This window comes from Colius striatus, chromosome 11, assembly GCF_028858725.1.
Source record: "Colius striatus isolate bColStr4 chromosome 11, bColStr4.1.hap1, whole genome shotgun sequence".
In the NCBI taxonomy this organism is placed as follows: domain Eukaryota; kingdom Metazoa; phylum Chordata; class Aves; order Coliiformes; family Coliidae; genus Colius; species Colius striatus.
This window is the reverse complement of record NC_084769.1, coordinates 12,174,084-12,201,198: the sequence shown is the minus strand read 5'-3', so window position 1 is coordinate 12,201,198 and position 27,115 is coordinate 12,174,084. Positions and strand designations below refer to the sequence as shown.

General features: G+C 40.0%; 1 protein-coding gene across 1 annotated transcript; it reads right to left on the bottom strand.

The window, feature by feature from the left end:
- Positions 1-404: 404 nt before the first annotated feature.
- On the bottom strand, positions 405-25,305 carry HACD2 (3-hydroxyacyl-CoA dehydratase 2). Its single transcript, XM_062004978.1, has 7 exons — positions 25,145-25,305; positions 18,478-18,595; positions 18,100-18,118; positions 13,840-13,928; positions 7,366-7,487; positions 6,529-6,707; positions 405-4,494 (listed from the first exon to the last, which is right to left on the bottom strand). Exons 1-7 carry the CDS (start codon positions 25,279-25,281, stop codon positions 4,412-4,414), a joined length of 747 nt encoding a protein of 248 aa, XP_061860962.1. The 5' UTR covers positions 25,282-25,305; the 3' UTR covers positions 405-4,411.
- Between the last annotated feature and the right edge of the window lie 1,810 nt (positions 25,306-27,115).

Here is a 27,115-nt window from a genome sequence, read left to right as displayed (position 1 = left end):
TCAGCATCACTCTTCCTGGCACAACACTTCCAAGTGAAGTTCTTAATTACACAGTAGTGCTAAGTCACAGCTATCATGCGTAGGCCATGTGCTGATGCTGGGCATGACAATGTTATTTCATCCTGTCTGCAATCAAACAAAAAAATCACTGTAGTTGTGCAACCTTATGACAAGCATATGCCTAGAATAGCACTCACTCTGCAACTACTACTCAGTTCCTATTAGAGGACTATAACTTGTTATTTATGAGCATTAATGGCATCTACACACAGTATTTAAAATCTCTCTCAGGAAGTGTTAAAAATGCCAAGAATGTTGCCATGGTAGCAGACATATTATATTTAGTAAATGAACTCTGAATTATTCTGTTGCATTAGTTAAACATTCCACTATATTTATAATACTCAAAACTATTTTGTTTTTGTACAAAGCCATCACCGTGTAAAGTACAGATAACAAGACGAGAACAAAGAGCTCAGCATTCTGAGGATCCTTCAGGAAGTTGTAAGTTTGAACATTAACATAGTAACAAGTTGTTACAAGTGCCTCTTAAAAGTGAAAAGCAGAGCCTAACAGTATCAAGTTGCTTGATTCCATTGTTTGAGCTCAAAAGTTATGTATGCCAAAAAAATCTTGTAAATTACAAGGTACATCTTACATACAAACACACAAAAATGCAGCCCTAACTCCCATTTATGAAGTATTTGCTTTTGTTCCTTAAACAGCAACAATACAACACACTTTGTTCAGAATTGTTTTATTTGGATTATAGCATTAGTATCACTGATCAGGAGGCCAAATCCAGGCAGAGAGCACAGAATCAATTTCACAAGGCAACAACATGGACTAGTATTTTAGCATACAAACCATTCCACTGCATTATCAAGTAGAAATATCTTCCAGCCATGCATAAAAAGTCTATGCTTAATTTTTCATAGCTCCAGGTAATACCAGATTCCTAAATATACAAAAAATACATTTAACTTATAATAATCTTAGTGAATCAGACTTATAAAATTACAATTTTATTCTTCACAACATAGAAAAAAATACAAAAATGACAGTATATAGTTTTCACCCAAATTTCACTGATATATACATCAAATGCATGATGTATACTCATGAAAATTTTAAGCTGAGAGATAGGTTTTTAAAATGACACTGCAGATTGGTCCACACAAATGCCAACCCTTCTACCAATAAATAATAAAGCCCCCCCCCCTTTGATAGAAACATCACATTGTGAAAAATTACAATTTACCTGCACTGTAACCTGCATCTTACTGTATTTTACAATATGAATACTTCTACAGTTCCAGTTGTAAACTATGTACTGGTAAGAACCTTGGTTTTTTTTAGAGGGCAGTGACTAACTTGGCCAAAAGCAGCATGGTAGAACATAAAGTACTGTCAACCGAACGAGTGCACACAACACACAGACTAGCAAAGTAGAACACGTGGCTGCTGCAGAACTTTGGTGGTGCTGACAGAAAACATGCAAGCCAAGTAAATAAGTCTGGGGAGGGAAAAAAAGTCCTCTAGATTTGTGGCAAAGTGTACGAATCAAAGCTTCTATCATAAAGTTCACATAAACCACATTACAGTTTCAGTGGCATACGAGGGGAAATTTGTTATTTTATGAGGAGGGAAAAACCCACGTAAGTGACTAAAGTCAGCATTAAGACTAAACCCAAACGGTATTAGGGCACCACACAACAGTTGTTACTCAAAATCACCTTCCAGAGATTTCCATGGAAGTAAACTTGAAAAAACACTGCAAGATGAAGTGCTGGAATTCTTGTACATATTAACTGCACGTTCCTACTTCTGAATAGAATTTAAATCAACCTTGCTGATAATATTTCTTACTAGCAAAGCAACTTCTTTTTTTAAAATGAAAAGTAACCCAGTTTTCTTTTAAAAGGCTGTAGTTTATTTCCATTTGTGTGGCAAATTAATACTTTCAATTAAATATTCCATAATAAAGTTAATTCAGTCAAGACATTGGTTGTACAAGCTTTCTACCTACTGGCAGCTCTCTGATTTTCCCTAGTGCAATGCCATCTAATACAGATCTGTACTACACCTTTCTCATCAACAGAGCTACAAGTTTGTTTAATAAAGGAACATTACACAGCCTTTTTTTTTTTCCTCCAGACTGGACCAACCAATTTGAAACCAAATCTTTTATTTGGGCACAGAAATCAAATCAAGAGATGTTCAGGAGCTGAATATTTACAATATCCAGTAATCTGAGTACATCAGGAAATCAGATCTTTTAGATGACATCCTTCAGAAATACTGACACTAACTCTTTTGCTAGCAACTATAAGCAAAAGATATTTTGTTCAGAGGTGGAAATTTACACTTTTGAAGAATGACTTCAGTATAATGCAGCATTTCTCAGATCACTTAAAGCACCACATAAACTGATAGAGAAATGAAATCATTGCATCTCTGAACGCAAATCCACTTTGAGGTCATATACAGACTCAGCATTTTTCATTACAGCAAATAACTGTCTCCAAAAGGTTTAAAATAGACACAAGGATCATTATTGTCTCTTACCCCCTGCCTGCTTACAACAGACCAACTTGTGGTGATTGGGAAAGGTGTTACACATGGTACTGAATCAGATTTTTTGATGGAGTCAAAGGAAATAACTGAAAAATTCAAACATTTTCCTTTTTTTTAATGTAGCTCTGACAAATAAACCAAAATACTCATAAATCCAGCTCTCCTCAAGTGCTAGAATAGAGAGCCTGTGCCCTTAGTTCTTACTGGCTATGTTTAGGGAGGGGTGTGATGCATCAAGCACAAGTAACTGGGACACAGATATGGGCCACATCCAGGGAGAGGTGCTGGCAGGCACAGCACGAGATCAATATTGCAGGTACCTTGATAGTTATCACACCTCATTTATACACTAAATCATGTTACATGGGAGAAGCCAGAGAAGCCCTTGTGTTGTTATCTAATGGCTCTGACTGAGTGAAGATAGGACTATTTGACCATTAATTTCTAACAAAGCAAAGGCTGTAACTGCAATTTGCTTTTGCTCAGATATCTGTGCATTTACCTGCTCCACTTGTCACTTTCATTCCCCACCCCCTAACCCCAAATCAACACTTTGTTCATAACTTGGGGCACTGCTCACACAGCATTTTAGTGCTTTCTGCCTCACCACAAGTTTTTTTTCTCCATTCTTTCATTTTCTGTTTTACCTTCCCAAGGGAAGGCTGAGCCTGAGAACCCAGAGAAATCACTGAGGAGAATTTAACTTTCTATGGTCTTCTGCTTTTCCAAAAGAGCAGATGAAGGAAGGCTTGTCCAATCTGCAAAAGCAGTACATAACACATGAGATAATCTGCTTTCAAAGAAGAACTTTATGACTTTGCAACATTTCAGAAGCTGAGTGCCTGGAACTGCCTGCTTGCTTGTGCCAGAGTGATACACATTAGTCACTTAGGAAAAGTCAGGTTGAGGAACAAGGCTCTCAAAGTGATTCCACAGTAGACCAAACAGTCCTCAACATTAGAAGATGAGTGCCACTGAGATAGTGGAGAGTGATCAGAGATGACAGAGTAAAAAAAGGGAGAACTTCACCTATTTCTAGGTGACTTGCCTCCTTATATTGTTAGATTCATTACTGACATCACTAGAAATATTACAGGCGTTTTTTAATATTTAAAAAAGTATTCAGGGATGCAGTACTTAGATTTTTAATGTTTCAGATAAGCATTAGAGCCTCTGATTTAACATTAGCATTTCAGTAATCAGCTTAAACAAGATCTTCAGAGAACTCATTCTGGTCCGATATCCTACTGTTTAAATTCCTAAAGAACCACATTTCTCTCATTTCCCATAACTGGTTTCCTGTTCTTGTTCCCAGCACCTTTTAAATACACAATCTACCTTTCTAAATTCAAACACTTTGCCTGGATTGCACTCTCCACTGGAGTCTCTGAGACAAAATCCTACAGTATTCCAGAGCATATTGTTTGCTTTCACAGCAATACATACAGGTTCTGGCATGCAGTCAAGCATTAAAAAAGAAAAAAGAGGTATCAGTAATATAATCCCAATTCAAGCATTTAGTGGGTACAACTTCATCACTCATACTGCAACCTTCAGGCATTTAGTAATAAACAAAAACCATTTAGCACATCAGTTAAAGGAAAAGGCTAAGTGCCAAGCCATAGAAAGTTTAAAAGTTGTCTGAAGCACTGCAAGCTGAAAACTACTCCAATGCTTTACATTGTGGAATATCAGTGAAATCAGATCTACTGGTTATTCTTGCTAAATTATTGGTCTTTGACTTGTTTTATCTTGGTATATTCTTTATAAATGTGCTGGGTATTGAAAATCTGCAGCATTTTGATGTTTGAAAAGTTCTGAAAAAGAGTTGGAATTACTCCGACTTCTTGTGTTCTTCAGTGTGGGAGAGTACCTTTCGCCTCTGGTGTAGCATATGAAAATACAGCTGAGGAAAGACTGAAGAGAAAACAGACTTTAAGTAAATAAAGCACAAAGTGAGGCTCACATGTCAACCTAAGATGCATAGTCACATGCTCAAGGTCATCAATTCTCTATTAGAAGAAAACACGCTTATCTGCTCTCTGCTCAAGTTATCTACTGCCCTTTATTCCTTAAAGAGAGTGATATTGTCCTTAGGCTCTGGGTACTATTTACTTTTTCGCTAATCACATTTTTAATTAAGTGCAATTTGCCTTATTTAACTCTCTATGTACAATCAGGATGACAAAAGTTTCCTGAACTGCAAACACACAATAAAAGACAATACACTGCAGGGAGGAAAATGTCCTTCCAAAAGAGTAACATTTCCAGATTTGTTTAATGTCTTAGAATTTCACTGTTACTTTCTTGGGATCTAAGGAACTTTATATAAACTAATGCCTCTTTCACCTCTTACGTCTTTATCCTCCACGCAAAGCTTTTTCTTGCTTTCCTTGTGATTATCAACACTCCTAAAATTTCCAAGATCTTCAGTCGGTTCAGAAGGCTAAGTTCCTTAGGTAGCTTTTAAGAACGAATAACCAAACTACAGTTTAATCAATGACTGCAACAAACATCACTTTTCTTGTATCTCAGGAATAAAATAAATCTTCACATGAAAGAGCATCTAAGACTGCTTAGGTTGGTTCCAAGCAGTTTGTTCTCAGAATTAAGATAGTATTCACAATACTAATAAAAAAATAAAAGACTGCATTCAAGTTGTGCATCCAGCAATGACGATGGATCACAGAAAATACACCTCATTTAAGAGACACCACTTTCCATGTAGGAAGCATGCCACATTTGTTATTTGAGTTCCATGTGGCATCTCTCCCACATTGATGGCCTGACAACTGTCATCTTGCCACCGCACTGGAAGTAATAAATAGAATCACAGAATGGTAGGGGTAGGAAGGGACCTTTAGAGATCATCTAGGCCAGCCCCTCTGCAGAAGCAGGTTCACCTAGATCAGGTCGCACAGGAAAGTGTCCAGGCAGGTCTTGAAGGCCTCCAAGGAAGGAGACTCCACACCCTCCCTGGGCAGCCTGTGCCAGGGCTCCCTCACCTCAACACTGAAATAGTTTTTCCTTACGTTTAAATGGAACTTTTTGTGTTCCAGCTTCATCCCATTACTCCTTGTCCTGTCACTAGATACAAATACTTCTGGATATTTTTACTAAAACAAATGATATTATTCTGACTGCTTGGAGTAGTAACATCACCATTTTGGGAGGAAGGGGACAAGAAGAAACAAATGCATGGAAAATGGGTTGTGTTTTTTTTTAAGAACAGGTGGGAAGAACTTATGAACTTTGATGTCAGAATTACAAGTCTAAGTTCTAACTGAAAGTCTAAGTTCTTGTTATAGAGACAGGCACACTACTGAAATTTAAATCTTTGGATATGGTTTATCATTCTGCACAAACAAGAAGATAAAGAGAGCTGCAGAGATAGCTAACAGCAGCAACCATCATCACTACATTATTCTGCATGTTAGACTTTATTCGCACATTTAAATTTGGTAAAGGCTCTATGTTCTTATTCTTCATTTCAAAGCAGCAAAGCCAAAGCTTCATTCCATCTACAGAAACATCAACCAGAGATTACGCCAATTCAAGTTAATTCAACAGAAATGGTTCCCTACCTACCCACTAATGTAAAAACAACGTTCTTATTCCTGATGGAGAACTGAATTTTGAGAGGTTGTTTTGAACTTTGTTCTCCTAAAAGACTGTAAGTAGGATGGAAAAAAAATAACAAAAGATGTCAACATTTGCCAAGTACCACAGTTGTTTCATATTCCAAGTGCAGGAGAAAAAACCCTACGTTTCACTGTTTTGCAAGCATTGGTAGAATGCAATCCCTGCAGTTTTAACTGAATTTTTTCCTTGGATAATTTTCAAAATTAAATTTGCTAAACCATTTAGTTAAATGCCTGTTAGTCCCATAATTACAAGCTTTTCCTGTTAAAGCTTTTAATAATAAAAATACCCTCACAAACTCATACTTACTTGGAATGTAAGAGATCATAACCAGGATCAGGAATGTATAGTAGTCAAAAGAAAAATTGTACTTGTTAGGTAAACTAATGGAATACAAGCCAGACTGCCTGACGAAGGGTAATGCAGCATATATTGTGAGCAATTCGCCTGAGACTCCCATCGGATACAGTACTATAAACAAAGTGTACCTAGAACAAAACATTTACAGAAAGGGTTAAAAATGATGACAAAAGTCTGACAAAGTATTTGTTAAATGTTACTATGGATTTTCAAGTTTTAAATTCTCAAAGCAGTATTTATTTCCCTTCATTTTTATTTGATTAGAGCATGGCAAGGTGTGAACACTATTGCAAGGTAAGTTTCAATTCAGTATTCAGTTTGAGTTATTTGAAGATTATCTTTGAGAACCTAAAAAAATAAGATTTACAACTACTCACTCCCTCTTTGTTACTTTGATTTCTGAACTCTTTGATAGAGGTCATTATATTACCTAAAATGGGGCCACACACGGTTGAAATTAATCAGCTTACAGACTGCTTCAAGTACAACCCTTGGATTCAAGGGTTACTGCTAAACATCAGGTTACTTCCCCCTTACTGTTGACTGTCAGGTTCTGCCATGCACAATCACTTTGTAAATAGGACTGACTTCTGACAAACTACTTTAAGCTTACAATGCAACAGATATTTCTTAACAGAGAAATCTGCTAGAAAGAAGCTAGGAATTCATTCACAAACACAGCAATTACCTCAGGGTAGATTTTTTTTTGTACTGCAACTGTTTTACAAGAGAAATATGTGTGTCAAATCAGTGCTTTAAGGCTGTGAATTCTATTATGCCACCTACCTGGCCCATTTGATGAGATAAGGAAGATGGTTTAACAAGCTAAAGGTATAAAAAGAGTAACGGATTATCTCTGTGATCGTCCAGGCCACTACAAACAACAGGACACTATCCTCAGTTTGTACCTGTAAGAAAGAAGAAAAGCTCAGTATGAATTCAAGTTACTAATTACTCAACAGACCCAAGAAAATCTCAAAGAAATCAATTCCCACGGGTTGCTGTTATTGCATCAGCTTAGAAAACAGACTCCAAGATTAAGCTTAAAAGCAACATTAGTAACAACAGTAAAAAACCCTTCTTATGCTCCATATCTTTCTAGTTGCTTAGGCATAGGTCTGCTTGGCAAACAGATAACCTAAGATCTCCCATTCTGTGCAAGGTAAGTCACTACAAGAGATCCCTCAAATGCTGAGTACAACTCATAACTCTTCCCTCTCCTATATAGTACTAGCTTATATTTCAGTCCTATGACTCCCTGCTAGCACAGCAAGCGGAAAGGATGCTAACACATCAGTCTTAACACTTGATACCTGGTTTGGACTTTGTATTCTGATTCTAGTGCTACTTCTTAGTAGAGATAATGTTTTCTTCTCTCTGCAGTTAAGAAGCTGGGCCCTAATTATGAACAACAGCAAAACAGCTAATACCAGGACACAGGTCAGGAGGAGAGAAGAAACTCAGATTTGTCTCACCTCAGGTAAGCTTGACAACAGCCTGCTTCATTCCTCCATGCTCCTTTTCCTGATATTGTACCCAGCACAGTTCCTCTCACATTACACTCATTATTATGTTTCACTACTTTACACCTCTTAGAGCTTATATTTCAGACACACACCACCAAACCAGCTTTTACTCCCTTCATATTTTGAAGGTTATACTTCAAAAGCGCGTACGTTTAAATGAATTATTAGATATATTAGATTTGGGAGCATAACTATGACGCTTAAGTTTCAGATGGAATAAGAGAGATGAAGTATTATATCGGGGTCACATTCCTGCATTACAAACTCTTGAGAGTATAAACAGGATTTTTATGCAGCCCTCCCCCTCCTTTCCTCCCTTTCGACAGGACTGTCAGCTCTAAGAGTACCTTGAGCCCAAATTCAGTGGACCGTGGGAACAAAAAGAGCTCAACCACAGGGGCCCGCATTTTCTTTTTTCATCCAACTCTTGAAAAAAGCTAAAAGGAAGTCAGTAGGTGTGGGTGGTACACTATTAATCTGGGGCAAAGTACATGTGCAAACAAGAAAAGGAACAAGAAAATACATGGCAATCAGAAACCTTTTAATAAGGGGACTGATCATATACGTGTGTGTAAGAACACCCCTGATGATTACCCACAAAACCTTTCTGACACAGACTACAAACCCCAGAAAGATTTATACAGAAATATTGGGGTATCCTGGAATGTAGAACTGCTGTTAATCTATACTCTGCTGCACACAGCATTTCAAGTCACTTTTCCTGCTTTTTGCAGCAAATGCACCTTGTCTTTTTTCCACATGTAACTGTGATAATTTGCTTGTATATTAATCTCCCTTACGTCAAAGAGAAAAATCCAAAACTGACTTGTAGATTTTCAGAGAAGATATCACATCTATTTTTACATTGCTACAAGATCCCCATCCTGTTTGGGGTCTGCTCTATACGCAAGACTTAATCCTCTAGCTGGAAAAGTTCACAGTTGATGCTGTACCCAAGGAGCAACGTGCTTCACAAGCACTCCAGAGCTGCATCTTCTGGCCAAATCAGGAGCAGCAGCTTAGTGAGTTCATCCAAAACTATGAGTCACAGACTTCAACCTGTACTTTGAAACCTCACCTCTTTCCCTAACTATGGAAGCCAGTAAAACCAACAAGCAAAAATCTGTGGCTACAAGTAGTACCCAAGGAGGTGAACACGGAGAAGAAACTGTGAAGCTGACAGTGAACGATACACATATAAACAGAAAATCTGGCAGTTACAATCCAGTTCTATCACAAGACTTCTGTAACACTGCCTTCACAGATCTAAGCTGTTCCCATCTGGTTTAGTATTAAAACTGTGTTAGAACTTAATAGAACAGTTCACACTAATCTAAGTCAGACATACACAACCCTGTTAAGTCCACTTAAAGAATCACTGATAGTGTCTTTATAATTTGTATTGCTATTTAAAGAAGAAAGAATAGTGAAAATTGGTGGTAGCTTTCATAGATAAGTGACCTTTACAGTTTTCAAATAGTTCCAAGTCTATGCAGTAACAGAGGACAACCATGCATTTTATCATCGTATTTTAACTATGTTCCACAGCTCATTGTTAAAAAGTAAGTGTGTAGGAAACAAACAGATCCCTCAGAAGTCTGTCACTATTGGAACATGTCTTTGACAACTGCCATCTTTTCAATAGTTCAGATAAAGATGTCCAAAATGCATGTTATTGAACCCCTGGGAACTGATTTACAACTCTCTCAAAAGTCTTAATCTTTTAGCCACTACTAATACTGCATTTGCATGAGTCCTCTTCCAAGCTGAGGACAAGGGTCTAGTACAGCCATTAAACAGTAGACTCAATAAATTGAGTTTAGAGGGCTGCATTATGCTTAGTGGTATCTCATCTCTACTCTTTCATGCCAATCTTTGAAGGAGGTGTCAGACAAAGTCAAAGCACATCTTACACTTTATTTACAACTTATTTATCCAACTGCTTTAATAAAGGTCAATTAAACCATCCCCATAATCTTTTGGTATGTGTTTCAAAACAATTTATCATCAGGGAGAGTCCTGAATATTTTAGCTTATCTTCAATACAGTGAACAACAGACAATGCTTGTTCAAACAGAAGAGAATCCACAGCCTCTTAAGACACAAAGATGAGAAATGGGAATCCACAAAATAAAGCATGAGAGGTTTTTTACTGTTCTCCTTATGCATGAGAAGGGAAAGTCTACACATTTCCCCACATTAAGAGCAACAGTTTGACAAATTATTTGCAGAAAATTTCAGCTCAACACATAATTAAACAATCCAGTGCATAAGAGTAAAATCAGCAGCACTGTGCAACTGTAATGATGAAACCACACATCTTCCTCCAGAGCACTGGTTCTCTGGTACACTGGTTAAAAAAAAAGAAAGCTTCACAGTAGCCACAAAGGGCCTGACAGATGTTTGTGTTACACAGCATTACTTGAATATTACACAGATGTAAAGCAGTGATCACAGAATCGTAGAATGGTAGGGGTTGGAAGGGCCCTTTAGAGATCATCCAGTCCAACATCCCTGCTAAACAGGTTCCCCTCAATCAGGTCTCACAGGAACGCATCCAGGCAGGCTTGAAAACCTCCAGAGCAGGAGACTACACAATCCCCCTAGGCAGCCTGTGCCAGGGCTCCCTCACCTCAACAGTGAAACAGTTTTTTCCTGTGTTCAACTGGAAGTTTTTGTGTTCCAGCTTCTTTTCATTAACCCTTGTCCTGTTACCAGATACAACAGAAAAGAGCAATGCCCCAACCTCCTGACACCCACCATTTAGATGTCTGTAAAATTAATGAGCTCCCCCCTCATTCTCCTCTTTAGACTACACAGCCCCAGTTCCCGCAGCCTTTCCTCACAAGGAAGATGCTCCATTCCCCTGATCATCTTGGTGGCCCTGCACTGGACTCTCTTCAGCAGTTCCCTGTCCCTCTTGAGCTTGGGAGCCCAAACCAGGCTTTTCACATGCACTCATCCATTTAGCATTCTGAACTTTCCAGTGTGGACTTTTACTACAACTTAGTCTTAAATACCATAAATTAAGATGCTTTTCACTCTTTAAGTATCCTTTCTACAGATTAAATCCTCTTTTCACTGCATTCTAGAATAGTTTCTCTAAATATATACTACACTTATCTGCAGCTTATCTGTAACTGAAGTCAACTGCACAAGCATTAAATCACTGTTGACACCGTTTTTTAATTACCCATCAGAACTAGGTACAGTACTATCTAACAGAACAGAGCTCTATGAAGGCCTGCCACGATGTCACCAGATGATGTCATTGCTCAAAATGACACAAATTCAAAACCACAACTTTGAACTGAAGAGGACACCTTCTGTTCTCCTATGCCTACTTTTTTTCCCCTAGGACTTTCATACCAGTCTGCTCATTCTCTTCCCTCCTTTATAGGAGAAACAGTAAAATTCAGCAAACCAACTCCTTTCTCGTGTAACCACAGAACAATTACAAGGTCTATATTACATGGCAGGCCCTTCTCCACTAAGCCAACAGCTAGTCCTATGTTGGAGGTAAGGGGACTCTCATTGTTATCCAAAGAAGTGTGCAGTGCTTTAACATTTGCCATGCTTTAACATTTATTATAAATACTTTCATATTGAATTTAACAACACATCAGCACTAAATTCAACAAAAAGCACAAACATGTTAGTGGCAAGAAGCATGCTTCAAATCACATCACGTATCTGGAAGTGTATTCTGACAGAAAGGAGGGATGCAATACAGATGTTTCTTCTTTTAACTATATTATACATGAAAAGAGTCTGGAAAAGCAAGATACTGCACAAGCCTTACTCAAAAGTTAAAGAGGAAAACTGCATTTTATTTTACAAGAACCTCATCATGCAACTGCATAGCTTACAAGTTCCATAAAGCTGTGTGAGAATTTAATCCTGGGCTTCACCATGGAGCTCACTTGTGCAGACAACCCTTTAGAAGAAGTAGAACACTCGTGATACTTTCAATACACCTCCCCAGGTAAGACTGCAGGCTCTCTGGCTGGGGGGAAGGGGAGGGCTCAGAATACAGCCTCTTCATTTGATTTATTTGCTCTAAGTCACAGGTGAAAAAATCATCACAGGATTCCACATCCTTACCCACTTTCTTATGCCCACTTTCTAAGACATGAAAAATAGTAATGCATAATACATTCTCTTGCAAGACATTAACCAAAAGACCACATAAATGTGAGGAAACAATTGCAAGACTGCTGGGAGAATCCCTGTTAAAAAATGAATGTTAGGCTGAACTTGTTGCTCACACTTTCTCCCATTTTGCTGATTTTCTCTGGTGAGAATGTGGGCATAAGTTTCAAACCTATCCCACAATGATTTTAAAGACTTCCCCTTCATGCCTAACAGATAACACAGGGAATAACACTAATCCATGCAATCCAACCTTTAACATTTGGGTTACTTCAAAACCCGGAAGCAATTGATAAAAACACATTATCACTGTTCTTTATGAAGCACCAGGTACCCCAAGATTATACAGTTAACAAGCAAAACTGCAGGTGTATTTCTTTAAAAATATTTTCTGCATGAGTCTAAAATCCTGTATCTCATGACTACAGCATTTTTTTGGCTCAAATTCTAGTACTTATCTCCAGTGAACCAACAGAGACTGAAGTACATTTATTTGCACCAAAAGTAAAATCCAACATATTTGTAAGGTGTTTATGGAGAAAAACAGCATTCCTCTAGTTAAAATAGCATGAAATTAAAGGTCCTCAGGAGCAAGGGCTGTTAATTTCTAGGAACTACAGTGACTTATGTTACTCTACATGCAGGTGGATACTCTTGAGATTATGTTTAGAGTAAGGAAGAGAAATTCGTTTCCCTGAAGGCCTGTTAATACGACAGGCTCCTTAAGACATTCTCCACGTCAAGTCACAAATGATCCTACACATGTAATAACACTAGATGACCATTACTTATTTCAGGCAGCCATACTGACACTGGCATCAAGTAATTTCTTTAACAAGAAGAAAACCAGTAAGATTGGTTGGCTGAAGTAAGAGCACAGACGCTGCATATCTGGGCAACTACAAGGTATTCAAATGACATGAAAGAGTCTGTCAGCATCATCTGTATCAATTAAAACATGTTTAGATTTTAAAATAGCTGTCAAGATTCATCTTCAAATAAGATTGCTTCCATAAGATTCTGCAGAGGTTTGTTACAACGTACAGCAATACTCAGTGTGGTAGGCAATGAGAAAAAACATACAGGCCCCCAAACTCACCTTATGCTTGAATGTAAGAAAAACAAAAGACAGAGGGAGGGTTATCCTGAAGAGGGATAACAGGGAACATCTGGGCATTGCTGTTGATAAGAAGTTGAGGGGCAGTTTCCATACACCATGGTAAAGAAAGCAAATTGTGTATGAAAGGAGATAGTGAGGAGATTTGCTATTAATTTTGGCACTAATGAGGCCAATACTAGAATGCTGTCCCAAATTCTGGGTTCCATATTACACACTAACCTGCAAAAAAATCTATTGAGGAGCTAGATATCTTACAGGGAGAGAATCAGACCTCAGTCTAGTTGACTGTCAAGTAATGATGATATCAGATTTATTTTTATTTCTTTTGATCCACAGAAGTTCACATTAACCATTTCACACGTTTGGACTCAAACAAAAGTCATTTTGAGGAAAATAAAATAACAACCAACACCTGTTTTTCAGCATGGGTCACTAGATTTTCTATTTCATAGCTTAACTTACCTCTTTTACACTATGTGTTACTGCCCACGTCAGGAAAACCCTTGACATCACTTGGAAAGCAGTCAGAACAACAGAAGAGGGAACAATGCCTGGAAGATATTTTGCAATTAGTAAATATTCCTGACTATCAGGGCAGGAGGTAAGGAAATAAAACACAGCTAAGCCAAAGTCTAGTTGTTTGAAATGTTTTCAGGGAAAGCTTTTTTTTTTTTTTTAATTTGAGACTATGAAGTCTGTGCTGTGGTGTTTATATGGCCTGATGCACTGCAATCCCCTGACAAGACTTTGTGTATCAATTTTGATACAAATACAAGTAATTGGTTTTGTTATGATCAAAGCACATTCCTTAATTCACAAAACATCTGAATAAAATGAGATAATTTTCAATGAAATGACTTTTGGGATACAGTCTTTCAATTAAACCCTGTTTTATTAAAATACCCAAGATAATAAAGATGCTTTGCGCAGTATATCTCCCAAAATAGCAAGCAAAAAGTATAACTACTTTGAGGAAACCCTGATCAAGTCCTTACTCTGTTAGACAGAAAGTTTATAATTCCTTCCTGGGAATATAACTTTTTAAAAGCACAAAATCAAAAACCCATGGAATAACTGATGCATTGGTAGGCACAGAAACAATTTTAATACTTGATTTATGAAGGAAGCAGATTTCACTGGTTCTTCTATGCAAGTTCTGACTTGCTGAAAGGATCCAAGACACTCAGGTCTGATAGACCATGAATGGTTCTAGACTGCAAGATTACATAAGATTTATTTTCTTCCAGTATCATGATTAAGACAAATGCAGAAGCAGTTCCTAAAATACAGTAAAAAGTGCTTCCAAAACAAATGTAAGTTACAGCAATCAACACAATGGCCTCAGAGAGTTATAAAGACCAAACTGGAAGGTGGAAGAAAAAGAAAGAACAAGAAAAGCCAAAAGCAAGTTCCATTAAAATTACTTTCAGTCACAGTCATTATGTTAGTTTTCTTTCAAAGGAGGGAAAATGCCTACACACACTTCAGTTTTATCGTGTATTGTTCATAATCTAATTTCTGTTGTAGAACCTCAGGGCAGAATCCTGTTACTCAGATAACACAAAAGGGGAGTGCTAGAAAATCCCACCATCTGTACTCATTAAAGGCTCACTCCTATGATCTAACAGACCTTTCCTTTTACACAATTTAGATTGCCTCTTCCTAAGCAAGATAATCTAATGTTCTTCTAAAGGAATCCATAAATAAGCCAAAAGGACTGTGTAGGAACCATCCAAGATCTCAAAACTTTGACAAACAAGGTTTTTCATTATACCCAAGACAATGCCAATCTATGCCAAAAACAGGAGACCAAAATGAGCTACTCACCAGCTGCAGTTTATGTAAACTTTATTTGCCTTAAATTATTTACTCACTGCACTGAAAAGGTACCTGACAGTCAATTCTAAACGTGGCATTTTAAAAACCACCTGTCACCACTTATACAATACCACATGTGCTTAGAGCAGTGTTTGCAGAGGGCTAAGGTCCAGGACCAAGCAAAAAAGTAAGCCGTGCCCAGACCCCTTCCAATCCTGGACTAAGTCTCCAACTCCTCACAAGTGCTTCCTCTCTCCCAGGGAGTCTGACTGAGAGCAGACTGTATGCACAGCTTACAGGTGGAGCTCTTGTATCCTTCCTAACTGACCACGCTAAACCAAAGTCAACCAGTGTTGGTTTTGGCTTACCAGAGGGTTACTGCTAAGTATTACCATGGTAGGAAACCTGGTACTGTAGCGATTCTGTAGGCTGGGCCTGTACTTAACAAAGCCTTCTTTGCTTTTTCTCCATTCCCTTCACAAACTCCTTGTACTATTATTGTTTCTACATTTTGGTGGCTCCTATCATCTCTTTCCATATCAAGTTCCTCCAGGCAGAAGCTATTCCATGCTATTAATGCCATTCATATGCTTGGGTTCTGTCTGCTATACAAGTAAAATAAACAGATGTTCACTTTCCATTGCCCTGTCCTTTCAGCCTTTCCCCTTGGTCTCTGGGCTACACATTACCACTTCTCTTCACATAAACCTCTCCTCCATTTTTTTTCCACGTGCTAAAGTTCTGTTCTCAATCATGCCTGACAGAGACATACCCCTACCAGTCTTCATATTTTGAAGAACTTGCCTCACAGATGCTAACATTTCAGATTCTACTGAAAAGATGTAGAGAGAAAAGTTATGCTGATACACACAGCCATCTGTCACAGATAAGCTCCTCTATTGACAGAGAATTACAGCTCTGGTTGTAGCAATTAGTTTCACAGGGGCAAAGGAATCTGCAAATTTCCTGTTTCTCCTTGCATAGAAACTTTTACTGGAGTCAGTAGGCAAACGGTAGCAATGTATCCAGCTGTGCAAAAAACCTTCACTTTATTTAGCTGATAAATGCTTCCACTAACAGGAAAAAAAAATCCATAAGAAGTTATAATAAAATAAGTGTTGTGGATTTTTTCTTGAAAAAAAACTTTGCTAGGGAAAGCAAAAATTATAATAGGATAAAATGTTGCAACATTCCACTAATGGTTTGATCCACTAATATTAAATTGGGTGACTAAGGATAACATGGGCTAAATGGATCCACAGCTCCAATCAGCTGAGCCAGGCTTATTAGCTTTGTACACAGACAGGCTGGTATAGTCATCTTGTTTGCTGTTCTGCACCAGCCTGGAAGGTGAAACACAGGACTTTCTCCTGCTAATCACTGATTTGTCAGGACATTTACTCTAAAGTGTGAGGAAAAGATAATCCAATTCAAATTCGTACACTCATTTTGTCGATTTAGTACTAGTAAACATTGGCATCTGCATGGAAGTTGAGCTTAAGGAAACAGTAGAGCATTATAAATTTAGGATGGTAAAACAGCCTTTTATCTGCAAGGCTTTTGCCCAGTGTTTTGAGAATTTCAAGTGAAATTTGAAATTTAACTTCAAAGATTTCACATTTCATTATTAATTCTAGACTTTAAAAAAAAAGGGGGATAGTTTCCTCTGATGTAAAAAACAGTAAGTGAGATTTGGTGAAATAAAACAGAATTGTAAGGGACTTTTAGAGATCATCTAGTCCAACCCAATATGATACAAATAGCTTACTCAGAGCCTTTATGTGAATATGAGGTGTATATGATATTCATTTCTTGGGACGATCTATGCACAGTCTACAAACTGCCCACTGTAAGATAACATTTCCAGAGTAACTGAATTATTCAGGAAGGTCAGAACTACTCTATCAAACACAGAACGAGACTGCCCTCTGCTGACAAATTTATGCATAGGATTTTAAGACTTCCAGCTACTACATTTGGTCGTTAAAATTACCCTTTTTCACAGAAATTCAAACTTACAGCCTCAAGTATGTAGATTATTTGTAAAATATGTTAAAAGTGGCAAGTCTGTAGCTGCAGCTTTAGGGATGCTATCTTCCTTTTTAAATAACAGCTAGCAAACACTCACATTTGAAATTGTGAGACCAACTACCTGAATATAAGATTGTCTCTTTGTGAAGACTGGACTGTTTATAAAAAAACAGAGTTAAGTAAAGGTATGCAAACAGGCACTGCTCCCTTCTGTAGCACATGGCTTTGATCCTGCAGAGATTGCAACATATCATCTCTTCCACGTACAAAACACGCTAGTTCTGAGGCCAAAGCATTCCCTACCCATGCAGCCTAACAAACCAGACAAGTGTAATTCTATCACTCCTTACATAATTATTCCTCTCCCAAGCGGTTCCATCAAAGGACAGCTGGAACTGGGATAAAGAGTGGTTTGCCCCTTCTTAATTTTACAACCTGTATCCACGCTCTATGGACGCAGGCTTTCATGTTCTAGTGCTTGAAATGCTATTTTTATTGAATTTTAAATTACTTGCAGCTAGAAATATTTTTTGAGGAAAGCCAGCTTGCTACAGAAGATTATAGGATGTAGAGATGGAATGTAATGATCTGCTATAAAACATTTATAAACTGCTCTAAGATTTGTAGCATTGAAAAGATCTAGACAAAAAATAGAATATCAAGTAATTGAAAACCCATTAGACTATTTTCCTTCTTGTGATTCAACTTGTCAAATTATGTAGTAAAAAACTGGAATGCGCTTCAAACAAAAATTAGTGAGTTATGCAATAATTACATCTGCCAATTCACAGACCAAAACATTTTTCATGCTAATATATTGCTAAAACTGCAGTCTTTTATAAAAATAAGACAACTGAAAACTTGCAAGCTTACCAAACGCACAGTGCAGAATCTGGAACAAAAAAGAAAACAAAAATCAAGTCACTGCCGTTTCAAATGTAGCAATTCAGAAACACACTCAGTTCTGTTGCAAGAGCTTTAAGATTCAATGTTTGCATTTCAAATATTAAGCTGCATATTTACCTCTCTGCACAAGCTAAATAGCAGACAGTGAGCTCCCTCACCACTTGCTAAAAGGAAAATTTCAGCTTTTGTGAGGCACGTTCCTTATGTTTACCTTCAAATCACTCTATAAATGTTAATGAAAAAACAGGTGCCTAGAAAGCACTGTTCAATAAAGGCTGTCTCATTTCTCCTAAACAAAACTCTCATGCACACATTGGTAACACTGAGGAAGAAGGCTACACCTACCTCAAGCAAAGCTCCAGTTTGGAAGAATTTCAGGGGCTTTTCTATTGAATAGTAAAGGCTATGGTAGCTACCTTTAGCCAGGTATGCTCGAACTAGACCAACTGCAATAACAAGCCATCTGAAAGAGAGAAGCAAGTTTAACATAAGGCAACATTATGTACAGCATAAATACAAAGAAATCCTTAATCCCCTTTCCAATATCTGAGAAAGCAACAAGCATATAGCTGCCCAGAAAGATACTTTTTGCCTGCTCTCTGCAATACTGAAAATATTGAATGTTTGGATTCTCTTCAAATTTATCTAAGATAAAGACTATGCATATTTTTAAACATCTTTCAACACCAAAATACATACCAACGTCTTTAATCTCTATGTTTATTTTTGAGTGCACTGTGTTTAAATTAGTTACAACAGATATTCGTGATATTTTAAGACTGGCACCAGACTTTCTCTAGGTTAAGCAGAAAACCATTTACTGCCAGTTGAAGTTCTCTTACCACACTATAACTTAAAGAAGTATGACATGAACAATGAAGAGCCAAAAAGTAATCATTTGAATGTTTCAGTTCAAAGTAAACCCTTAGACATTATGACAGATCACGCAGATGAACAACTAGCACATATTTTGACAAACCAGCTACGGGCAAGTAACTACAGCAAAAGTGAGCCTGTAAAAGCCCTGAAGGCAGCAGTGGACAGTCCTGTCCCACCTCTCCCTTTTAAGCAACAAATATATCCAGGCTTACATAAGCAGTGCCTATGTAACTGCACCTATACTAAAAACAATGTGACCTGTTAACCTTGCTGATTTTCTCCCTCAGGTAATTCATGAAGCAACCCAAAAAAACTTTTCCTCCATTCCTGGCTGATGTAGTAACATCTTTCATTGCCCCAGCTGTCCAGTCAGCATTTGCTCACAATCTCAAATTCTTCAGTGAAGTCTAGGACAAGCCACAAAACTAAAGGTGGGTACACCCTGCTCAAATACTTTTTCATTTCAAATTAGCATGTAAAGTTAACTTGAGTTTCCAGTTGCTTGTGGCCAACACAGGGAAAGGAGTTGAACAACAAGAAGTGGGAATCCTTACCAGCAGCTCCCAAACTTTTCACTGAAAGACTCACCCTAGCTGTCTTGGCCTCAGCTACTCTTAATGTCACCTTACTTTACCTCCACCTCCCTCCATACCCAGAAGTGCTGTTACAAAGTTGTGCTAAGAGTCACCAAGCACCTCTACTAATAGCAGTGCACTTGCTGGAAGTATGTGCAGACATGTAAGTCCCCTAACTATACAATAGCTTCCTACCTTTCAGAAAAAAAGAAACCTGCAGTTGTAGTTTTTTAACAGGGAAGATGAAGAAATTCCCTTCATTTACAGTATATTAGATGCTTACAGGTACTGCATTAGATTAGGTAATATGAAGTACACACAAATATTGTCCCAAATGTAATAACTGTTTGAAGTACACTGTGAAGCTGAGATTTTCCAAAAATAAGTAACTCTGGCATTCAAATTTGTGTTTAAGCACAACTGGAAAAAATATTTAAAAAAAATATTTTAATATTGAATGTTCTGAGAAGAGAGGCACCAAAGAAAAGCACTAGGGGTGGTAAAGAGAAATGGGGAATGAGAAAAAGGCCCTCCTTTTTTCCAGTAGCCAGAAGTCCTTGCAAGTAAAGCTATCTTATGAAACTAAACTACAACCATTTGCCAATTAATTGCTGTTTACAAAGAAATAATCTGATTAATTTTGTATTTGGACCTCAACATAGAATTAAGCAGTAAGCATGACAGTATTCACAACTCTCCCTTGCAACACTCACTGCTGCTTTTTCAGGACAGTAAATCCCAGCAGGTTGACACTGTCCCACTCATATCTGTCATTTTTCCCAATCTTCCGTGTTTGCCCAACTCAAAGTTTCTCAACAATTTCCCAGGTTGCACAAGATACCAGTTCTTGGTTGTGCCTGCAAATGCTTCTCACTGAACCGAGGGACTGGGAAAGCATGTGGCTCCCAGAGGAGCTCCAGCCATTTGATCATCACTATCCCCACTGGATCTCTGACTTCAGAAAAAACATACTTTCCATTCCATTTACTGTCCTTCAAAAAGCATTTAATACAGCTCAAAGTATTAATCTGTACAAAATTAAAAACTGTGCCTAGTTTGTCTTTTAGTATCTCTGTCCTGCTTCTGTGAATCTTAAATGACTAGAGAAAATGGAATAGGTCAAAGCAAGGAAGATCAACTGAAAAGGAAACGTAGTGAGAAGTTTCAAAGGGCAGCAAATGCATCACTGTCATATAGAAACTAAGCTGTAAGTTATTTTTTCCAACTTTCTGTGACCTAGACACTAAAGTCTACCTGACAGACCAGCTGGAGTCACATTTCATCAAATTACCACTGCCACACAAGTTAATCACAGAATCTTAAGGGTTGGAAGGGACCACAAAAGATCATCCAGTCCAACTCCCCCTGCCAGAGCAGACCACCTAGAGTAGGTCACAAAGGAACTCATCCAGGTGGGTTTTGAATCTCTCCAGAGGAGATTCAACAACCCATCTGGGCAGCCTGGGCCAGTACTCCCTCACCTGAACGGTGAAGAAGTTTTTCCTTGTGTTTCTTTGGAAGCTCTTATGTTCCAGCTTATACTCATTGCCCCTTGTCCTATCACTGGACATCACTGAGAACAGCCTGACTCCATCCTCCAGACACCTGCCCTTTATGTATTTGTAAACATTAATGAGGCCGCCCCTCAGTCTCCTCCAAGCTGAACAAGCTCCCTCAGCCTTTCATCAGAAGGGAGATGCTCCACTCCATCATCTTTGTGGCCCTGTGCTGAACTCTCTCCAGCAGCTTCCTGACTTCTTGAACTCAAGAGCCCAAAACTGGACACAATATTCCAGAGGGCAGAGGGGGAGGAGAAGACAGCCCTTCTAATACACCGCAGGATGCCATTGGCCTTATTCGCCACAAGGGTACATTGCTGGCTCATGTTCATCCTGCTGTCCAACAGCATCCCCAGGCCCCTTTCCCCTACACTACTCTGTAACAGTTCATTCCACTCTTTGATTAATCCAAACTAAAGAAAATGAAGACTGCATACACGCAATTTGTTTTCCTTCCAGTTGCTCAGACTTGATAAGCAAGCTTCATGCCCAAGTCTTTAGCTTAATTCCCTTTATTTCTCTTCTTATGCAAAATCAACTGAGGATCTGCAACATTTATGCAAGAGAATCCAGCAAAGCTAATGGTGAACACACCTCCAAGGGAGAACTGTACTTTGTCTCTCAACAACCAGTCACTGAAGACGAGGACAATGAAACTCATAACCCTGAACACTCTTTGCTCAACACTAATAAAACAAACCCTTGTGAATTCAAAAGCTATTACATTAAGATCTATCTTGCTGTAATGAAAATGCTTTTGAAATTCACTGTTTCTACCACCAACAGCTACTTGTACCCAGAAGTACCAGTCAGTTATGGTACTTGACTAAAAATAAGAATCGTAATCACATTTTAAAGCAGCTTATCAAACCTCTACACTCAACTCAGCATGCCCTCCCTCTCCACTCCCCTATTATTCAGTGATTTCAGTCAACGTCAGGTTTTAGGAAATAATTTCTGTGCTGCATCTATGCCTCCAGAATGAGTTTTCTGTGCCAGGTCAGGCATGACTTCACGCTGTGATGGGAAAATAACAGTTTGACTGAATGCAAGTGAAGAAAGATGCCCTGCTTGCTGCAGCTCAATACTTTGAACCAAAGTGTTTCAAGAGACCTGAGCAAGTACCTCTGAGAGCCCAATGCATGCAGGACTGGCTATTCCCTCTTGTGACATGTTGGTCCCTTCTCTCAATGAAATCACCTAAAACATGTGAACCAAATGGTAAGCGTATGCGGCTTCACTTAGGGATCCACAGATATACTTTTTCTACAATTTTGCTCTTATAAAGAATCCACATAGTACAGGCACTATGGTGTAAAATTAGAAATAAGATCTATTATTTTTAGACTCAGTATGCTTTCTTTAGCTAAGTCAAGACAACTACAATAATTATGGAGAGATTTTCTGATTGTTACTCAACCCATTTTAAATAAAGCTAAGGTGCTATGATTTACAACGTACTCTACTACCAGTTTATTGCACAATAAAGCTGCTGTATGACTCATTAAAAGACACCTTTTTGTAAAACAAAACAAACACTTTAAAAAAAATAATGTAAAATGACATGCTTTTACAGCATCACTTCATCATCTGGATATCTTCAAATTTTTGGTGGTTTGTTTGGGCTTTTTTTCCCCTTAAGTTCTCTTTCCAAGGCAGTGCTGTCTAAGTACTCCAACTGACAAGGGACAATAACTAATCACTGCCACCAGCTGTGAATCAGCCTTCTCATTCAAACAACAGAGCTTCTCCCAAGCAATTCCTAATATCATTTTTACCAAGTCTTTTTAAATGAACTATTTTTTTCCCCTAAACTCAATGTTGTATATTGTGGCATTTGAGTGGTGTCCAGGGGCAGCAACAAAATTCTCATCCATTCAAAGAGAAATTATCAGCCAGAGTCCTCAGTGATCTGCCCCTAATGAATGGCAGGGTGTGACAACACAGAGGTATGAACCCTGATGAGAGGACTCGCATGGCAGCTCTCCAGGTTGAGGAAATCATCCCATCACCAACATGCCCAGAATAAAAGCAGTTCATGTTAAAGCACCATAAGCCACATCTCACCCAAGACTGGAATTTTCTAGGAAGTTTGGTATAAATCAGGAAACCAGGTAAAATCACTATCAATATTTACATGATAATGGGAAGCTAAATACAGATTTATGCTAAGTTTCTAATGTTTAGACTTGTTTTCATTTCTTCTTCTGAGGAAACTGAAATTTCACATGCCCAGAAACTTGCCTACATTGTTAAAAAGTTCAGGACTTTTAAAGAAACTTTCCATCCACACCACAATTTCTCACTTAGGTTTATGAGATCTCTTATAAATCTAAGTGAATGAAACATGAGCAGCTCAATGAGCAGGCAAATGCTTTTACTTCTCAGAAGAGCTCAGAGAGGTTAACTTGTTAACACTGTGTAGGAACATCACAACACTGCAGAGGCCTCCTGCCTGCCTGTACTTTGTTGTGTTGCTCATGTAATTAAGTACCTCTGAAACACGAGACGCATTTTTATCAAACTGGTGGGTAATTATCATTCCCTTGAGTGAAATACCCTGCAAATATCCTATGGAGCCATAAATCTGCTTAGCAGCTCCACTTCCCAGTAACAGGGCTCTTGGGGAATGGGGGTAACGAGCACCTGACAAGCGCCAAGCTCTTCCCTCCCTGCTACCTTTGTTCCACAGGTCTAACTATCTTACGTGCCAAAATAGCACCAGCTGTCACCAGCAAAGGCAAGAATCATCACATCCAATGGCCTTGTCGAAATAAATCTTATCTATCTTAATTCTATACTAATCTTCCCCAGAAGTAGTGAGATTAGACTGTTTGCCTGGCTCCTCACCCGCCAGGATTTAGGTAGCAGAAAATAGGCACATTTGGGATCCATTTTAAAGGCTCTTTTTTCCTCCCACCCAAATAACCTCAATCTTTCAAAACGTGGTTTTACCTAGATTCCAGTAAGATTCTACAGCCTCTTTTAAAAAGTCTCATTGACTTTGAGTTCCCAGTAGTCACTATTTTTATTGTTGTGCCCAAGAACACACCTAAGCAGGCACCAACCAGACCATGGTTCCATTTTGCTACACGGGGCAAGGGCAGAGCATCAAGCAGGCCAAGGGGCTCACACACTGCAAGAGGCAGCTCTCAGCTTCACTCCAAGTATGCAGCAGATGAAAGGCTTAAGGGGAAACCTCGCAGGGCTCTAAAGGATCACAGCTTTGTTACGAGGATCAAGGATAACTACTGCTACGGATACATTCCCTGTATTTAGGTTCACCGCTCTAACGAAAAGTGCTGTAGTTTACACCACTGCCGTGGTGAGTGAGAACAGTGACCAACATGATCACCTGAGTGAGAAAATAGCTGCAGAGCAAACTCAGGTATCAATTATAAACCGCAGCAGTTCCCGGAGTTCACATGTGCTGTCCCGCTTCATTCGATTTGGCGGCGGCTGCTGCCAGCTGAGGCCTCGCAGCAGCAGGGACACGCTCTGGGAACCCCCAGCGCTAAACCTGCCCCAGCGCCGGTGAAAGCGAACAAAGCGGCCGCACGTACGACAAACCCGTCTCCAGGTTTGCGTTGGGGCGCTCGGCGCTATCAGCAACACCAGAGACAGAGACGACGCGTCCCACCCGACCCTGCGGTGGGCACGGCGGAAGGGAGCCCCGCCACACAGACGTCCCGAGTCCGGCTGGTCCAGCTCCTGCGGCGTACAGGAGCTCCCGGTGCCCGGGGCCGCCGGCCAGACCCGCGCACACACACACACACACGCGTGGCTGCGCACCGGCGCCTGCAGCCCGTCCGAGCGGGCCGCCCGCCGCCACGCCCGGAAGGTCCCTCCCGCTGCCGCAGGACGGGCTCCGCGGAGGACAGGCGGTGCGGGGAGAGGTGCCGCGTCGCGGCGGGAGGCGCGCGGGGAGCCCGTGCGCAGGCGGGCGCCGCGCCCTGCCCTGCCACGGAGACCCCCGCCAGCGGCCCCGCGCCTCCTTACCCTGCCGTCATCACCACGTTGTAGATAACGAGGTACGCCGTAGCCAGGGCGCCCGGGCCCTTCCTCCGCCGCGGCTGCTGGCTGCCGCTGCCATAGCCGTTATCCGCCCGGCTGCCGCCGCTGCCAGACGCCGCCATGTTGCGGCGCTCCCGCGGCCTCCGCCCGCCCTCAGCTACAGCGGGGCCGCGGGGCGGGGCCGCCCCCGGCGCTGTCGCCGCCGCCGCCATGTTGGAGGCGGGCAGGGCGCTGTGCGCAGGCGCGGTCCGTCTCGCCCGGCAGCGGGAAGGAGTCGGGGGGCGCGGGGCAGAGGCTCTGTGCCCGCCGCGGGCAGCTGGGCGGCGGCGGCCCGGAGCCTTCCCCGAAAGGCGCAGTGCTGCCCGTGCCCGCCCGCTCGGCCCGCTGACCGGAGAGCGTTGCGGTCGCTTTTAAAAAGGGGTTAAACGATGCTCCTCTGCGGGCTCGCTCCTGCAGGGAGAAATAGGTCTGTCATTTCCTTAGAGGAATGAACAGCGTTAGCTGTCACGGTAAGGTTATTTTAGGAGTATTTAGTAGGTTTTCATCACCTTCATAGTTTAATAAGGTGCTGAACCGAGTGCTGCCGGAGCTGTAACTCATTTTCTGCTGAAGTTTTATACAGTAGTGAAAACCTGGATAACATTACTGTCACAGTGAGACAAATTCAAGTATCCTCTTGAGGGGAGAGAGAAGAACTACGATTCCAAAGAGTTACAATGAAAGACTGAAAAGTGGGGTTTTTTGTCTCTTTGCAGAAATTGTAAGCACTCCATGCATTACTTTTAGACTTCCCGATGCAATTTGCAATGTATTTTTCATGCTGGTTGTGGTGCAGTTCCTTTATCATCAGTGCAGAATAACAGCATCAGCCTCCCTCCCTGTCCTGGCAAACTCTGCTTTCCCAGAAGTATTTATGTGGCCTAATAAATTGATGAGGTTACGTGCACATCTCTTGCAGTTAACAGGACTCAAAGTTCAAAGAACACTTACGAGGAATTAATTGTCAAGCAGCAATGTTTTAATGCAGCATTTCAATAAATATTCTGAGAAATTTCAGAGAAATAATTCATTATTCATGTATGCAGCTAAAAAACCTGTCTGTGTTTTCAAAGCCTGACACTCGCTACAGCGGAGAGCTGTGAAATCCTGTGCTGTCTTCCTTGTCAGCAACAGAGAAGCCTTGCATGCCACGCATGTCATTAGCAAATGCTTCTTCATCAGCCAGAAATATGCACAGCATTCTTGGGTGGTTGGACAGGCCTTTAATTAAACAAATTAAGTTTCTGCAAATCCAGAAACCGGAGTAGTGAAGAACAGCAGCCTGTCCAGAGTTTTCCATGTCTCTTGAAAAGACTGACTTTTACACAAAAGAAATACACAAAGAATTACGCAGTCCATCATGGGTAGTACCCATGTCTTGCATAACCTCTGTACTGGGGAACATTTCAACCCTACTGCACCCCAGGAGTGGCTTTCTGCAAGCATTACCCAGGCAAGACAAGGTTTACAGGAAAAGGTAATACCATTTGCTAGATGGCTGGCAAAATGAAACAGGATTTCAAGTACGTAAAATACCCTTCTTTGGTGGAAATGGAATTCTGTTCTTGAAATGCAACAAAAAATTCAATCTCAAATACAGGTTGCAGTCAATTGCTCAAAGTTGAATTAGGTACAAATCCCATTTCTGAAGTAGAGGTCATTGTTTTCTGCAGACTAGAAGGGCTGTTAATAGGAGGCAGCAGGGAGATGGCAAGCTAGTTATAGCCTCAGGGAAAATGAAAAATAGGCAGTTTATGGCCTGTGGAACATGGAAGGACTAGTAAAGGAGGAGCAGGAAGGGAAACTCTCTGCAGTAACACTTGATACAGAGTCTGTGGGTTCTGATGCCAGCACGTGTACCCACAGACCTTGCTATGCCCACCAACCTCAAGCCAGACCTCATGCTGCTTTATGCAT

Excerpts from the sequence above, each read along its gene's own strand:
- HACD2 (XM_062004978.1), bottom strand. The coding sequence starts at position 25,281 with ATGGCGGCGTCTGGCAGCGGCGGCAGCCGGGCGGATAACGGCTATGGC. Across the intron at positions 7,488-13,839 it reads TAACACATAGTGTAAAAGAG|GTACAAACTGAGGATAGTGT; the intron begins GTAAGTTAAGCT and ends TCTTTCTTACAG. Across the intron at positions 6,708-7,365 it reads TATCTCATCAAATGGGCCAG|GTACACTTTGTTTATAGTAC; the intron begins GTAGGTGGCATA and ends GTTTTGTTCTAG.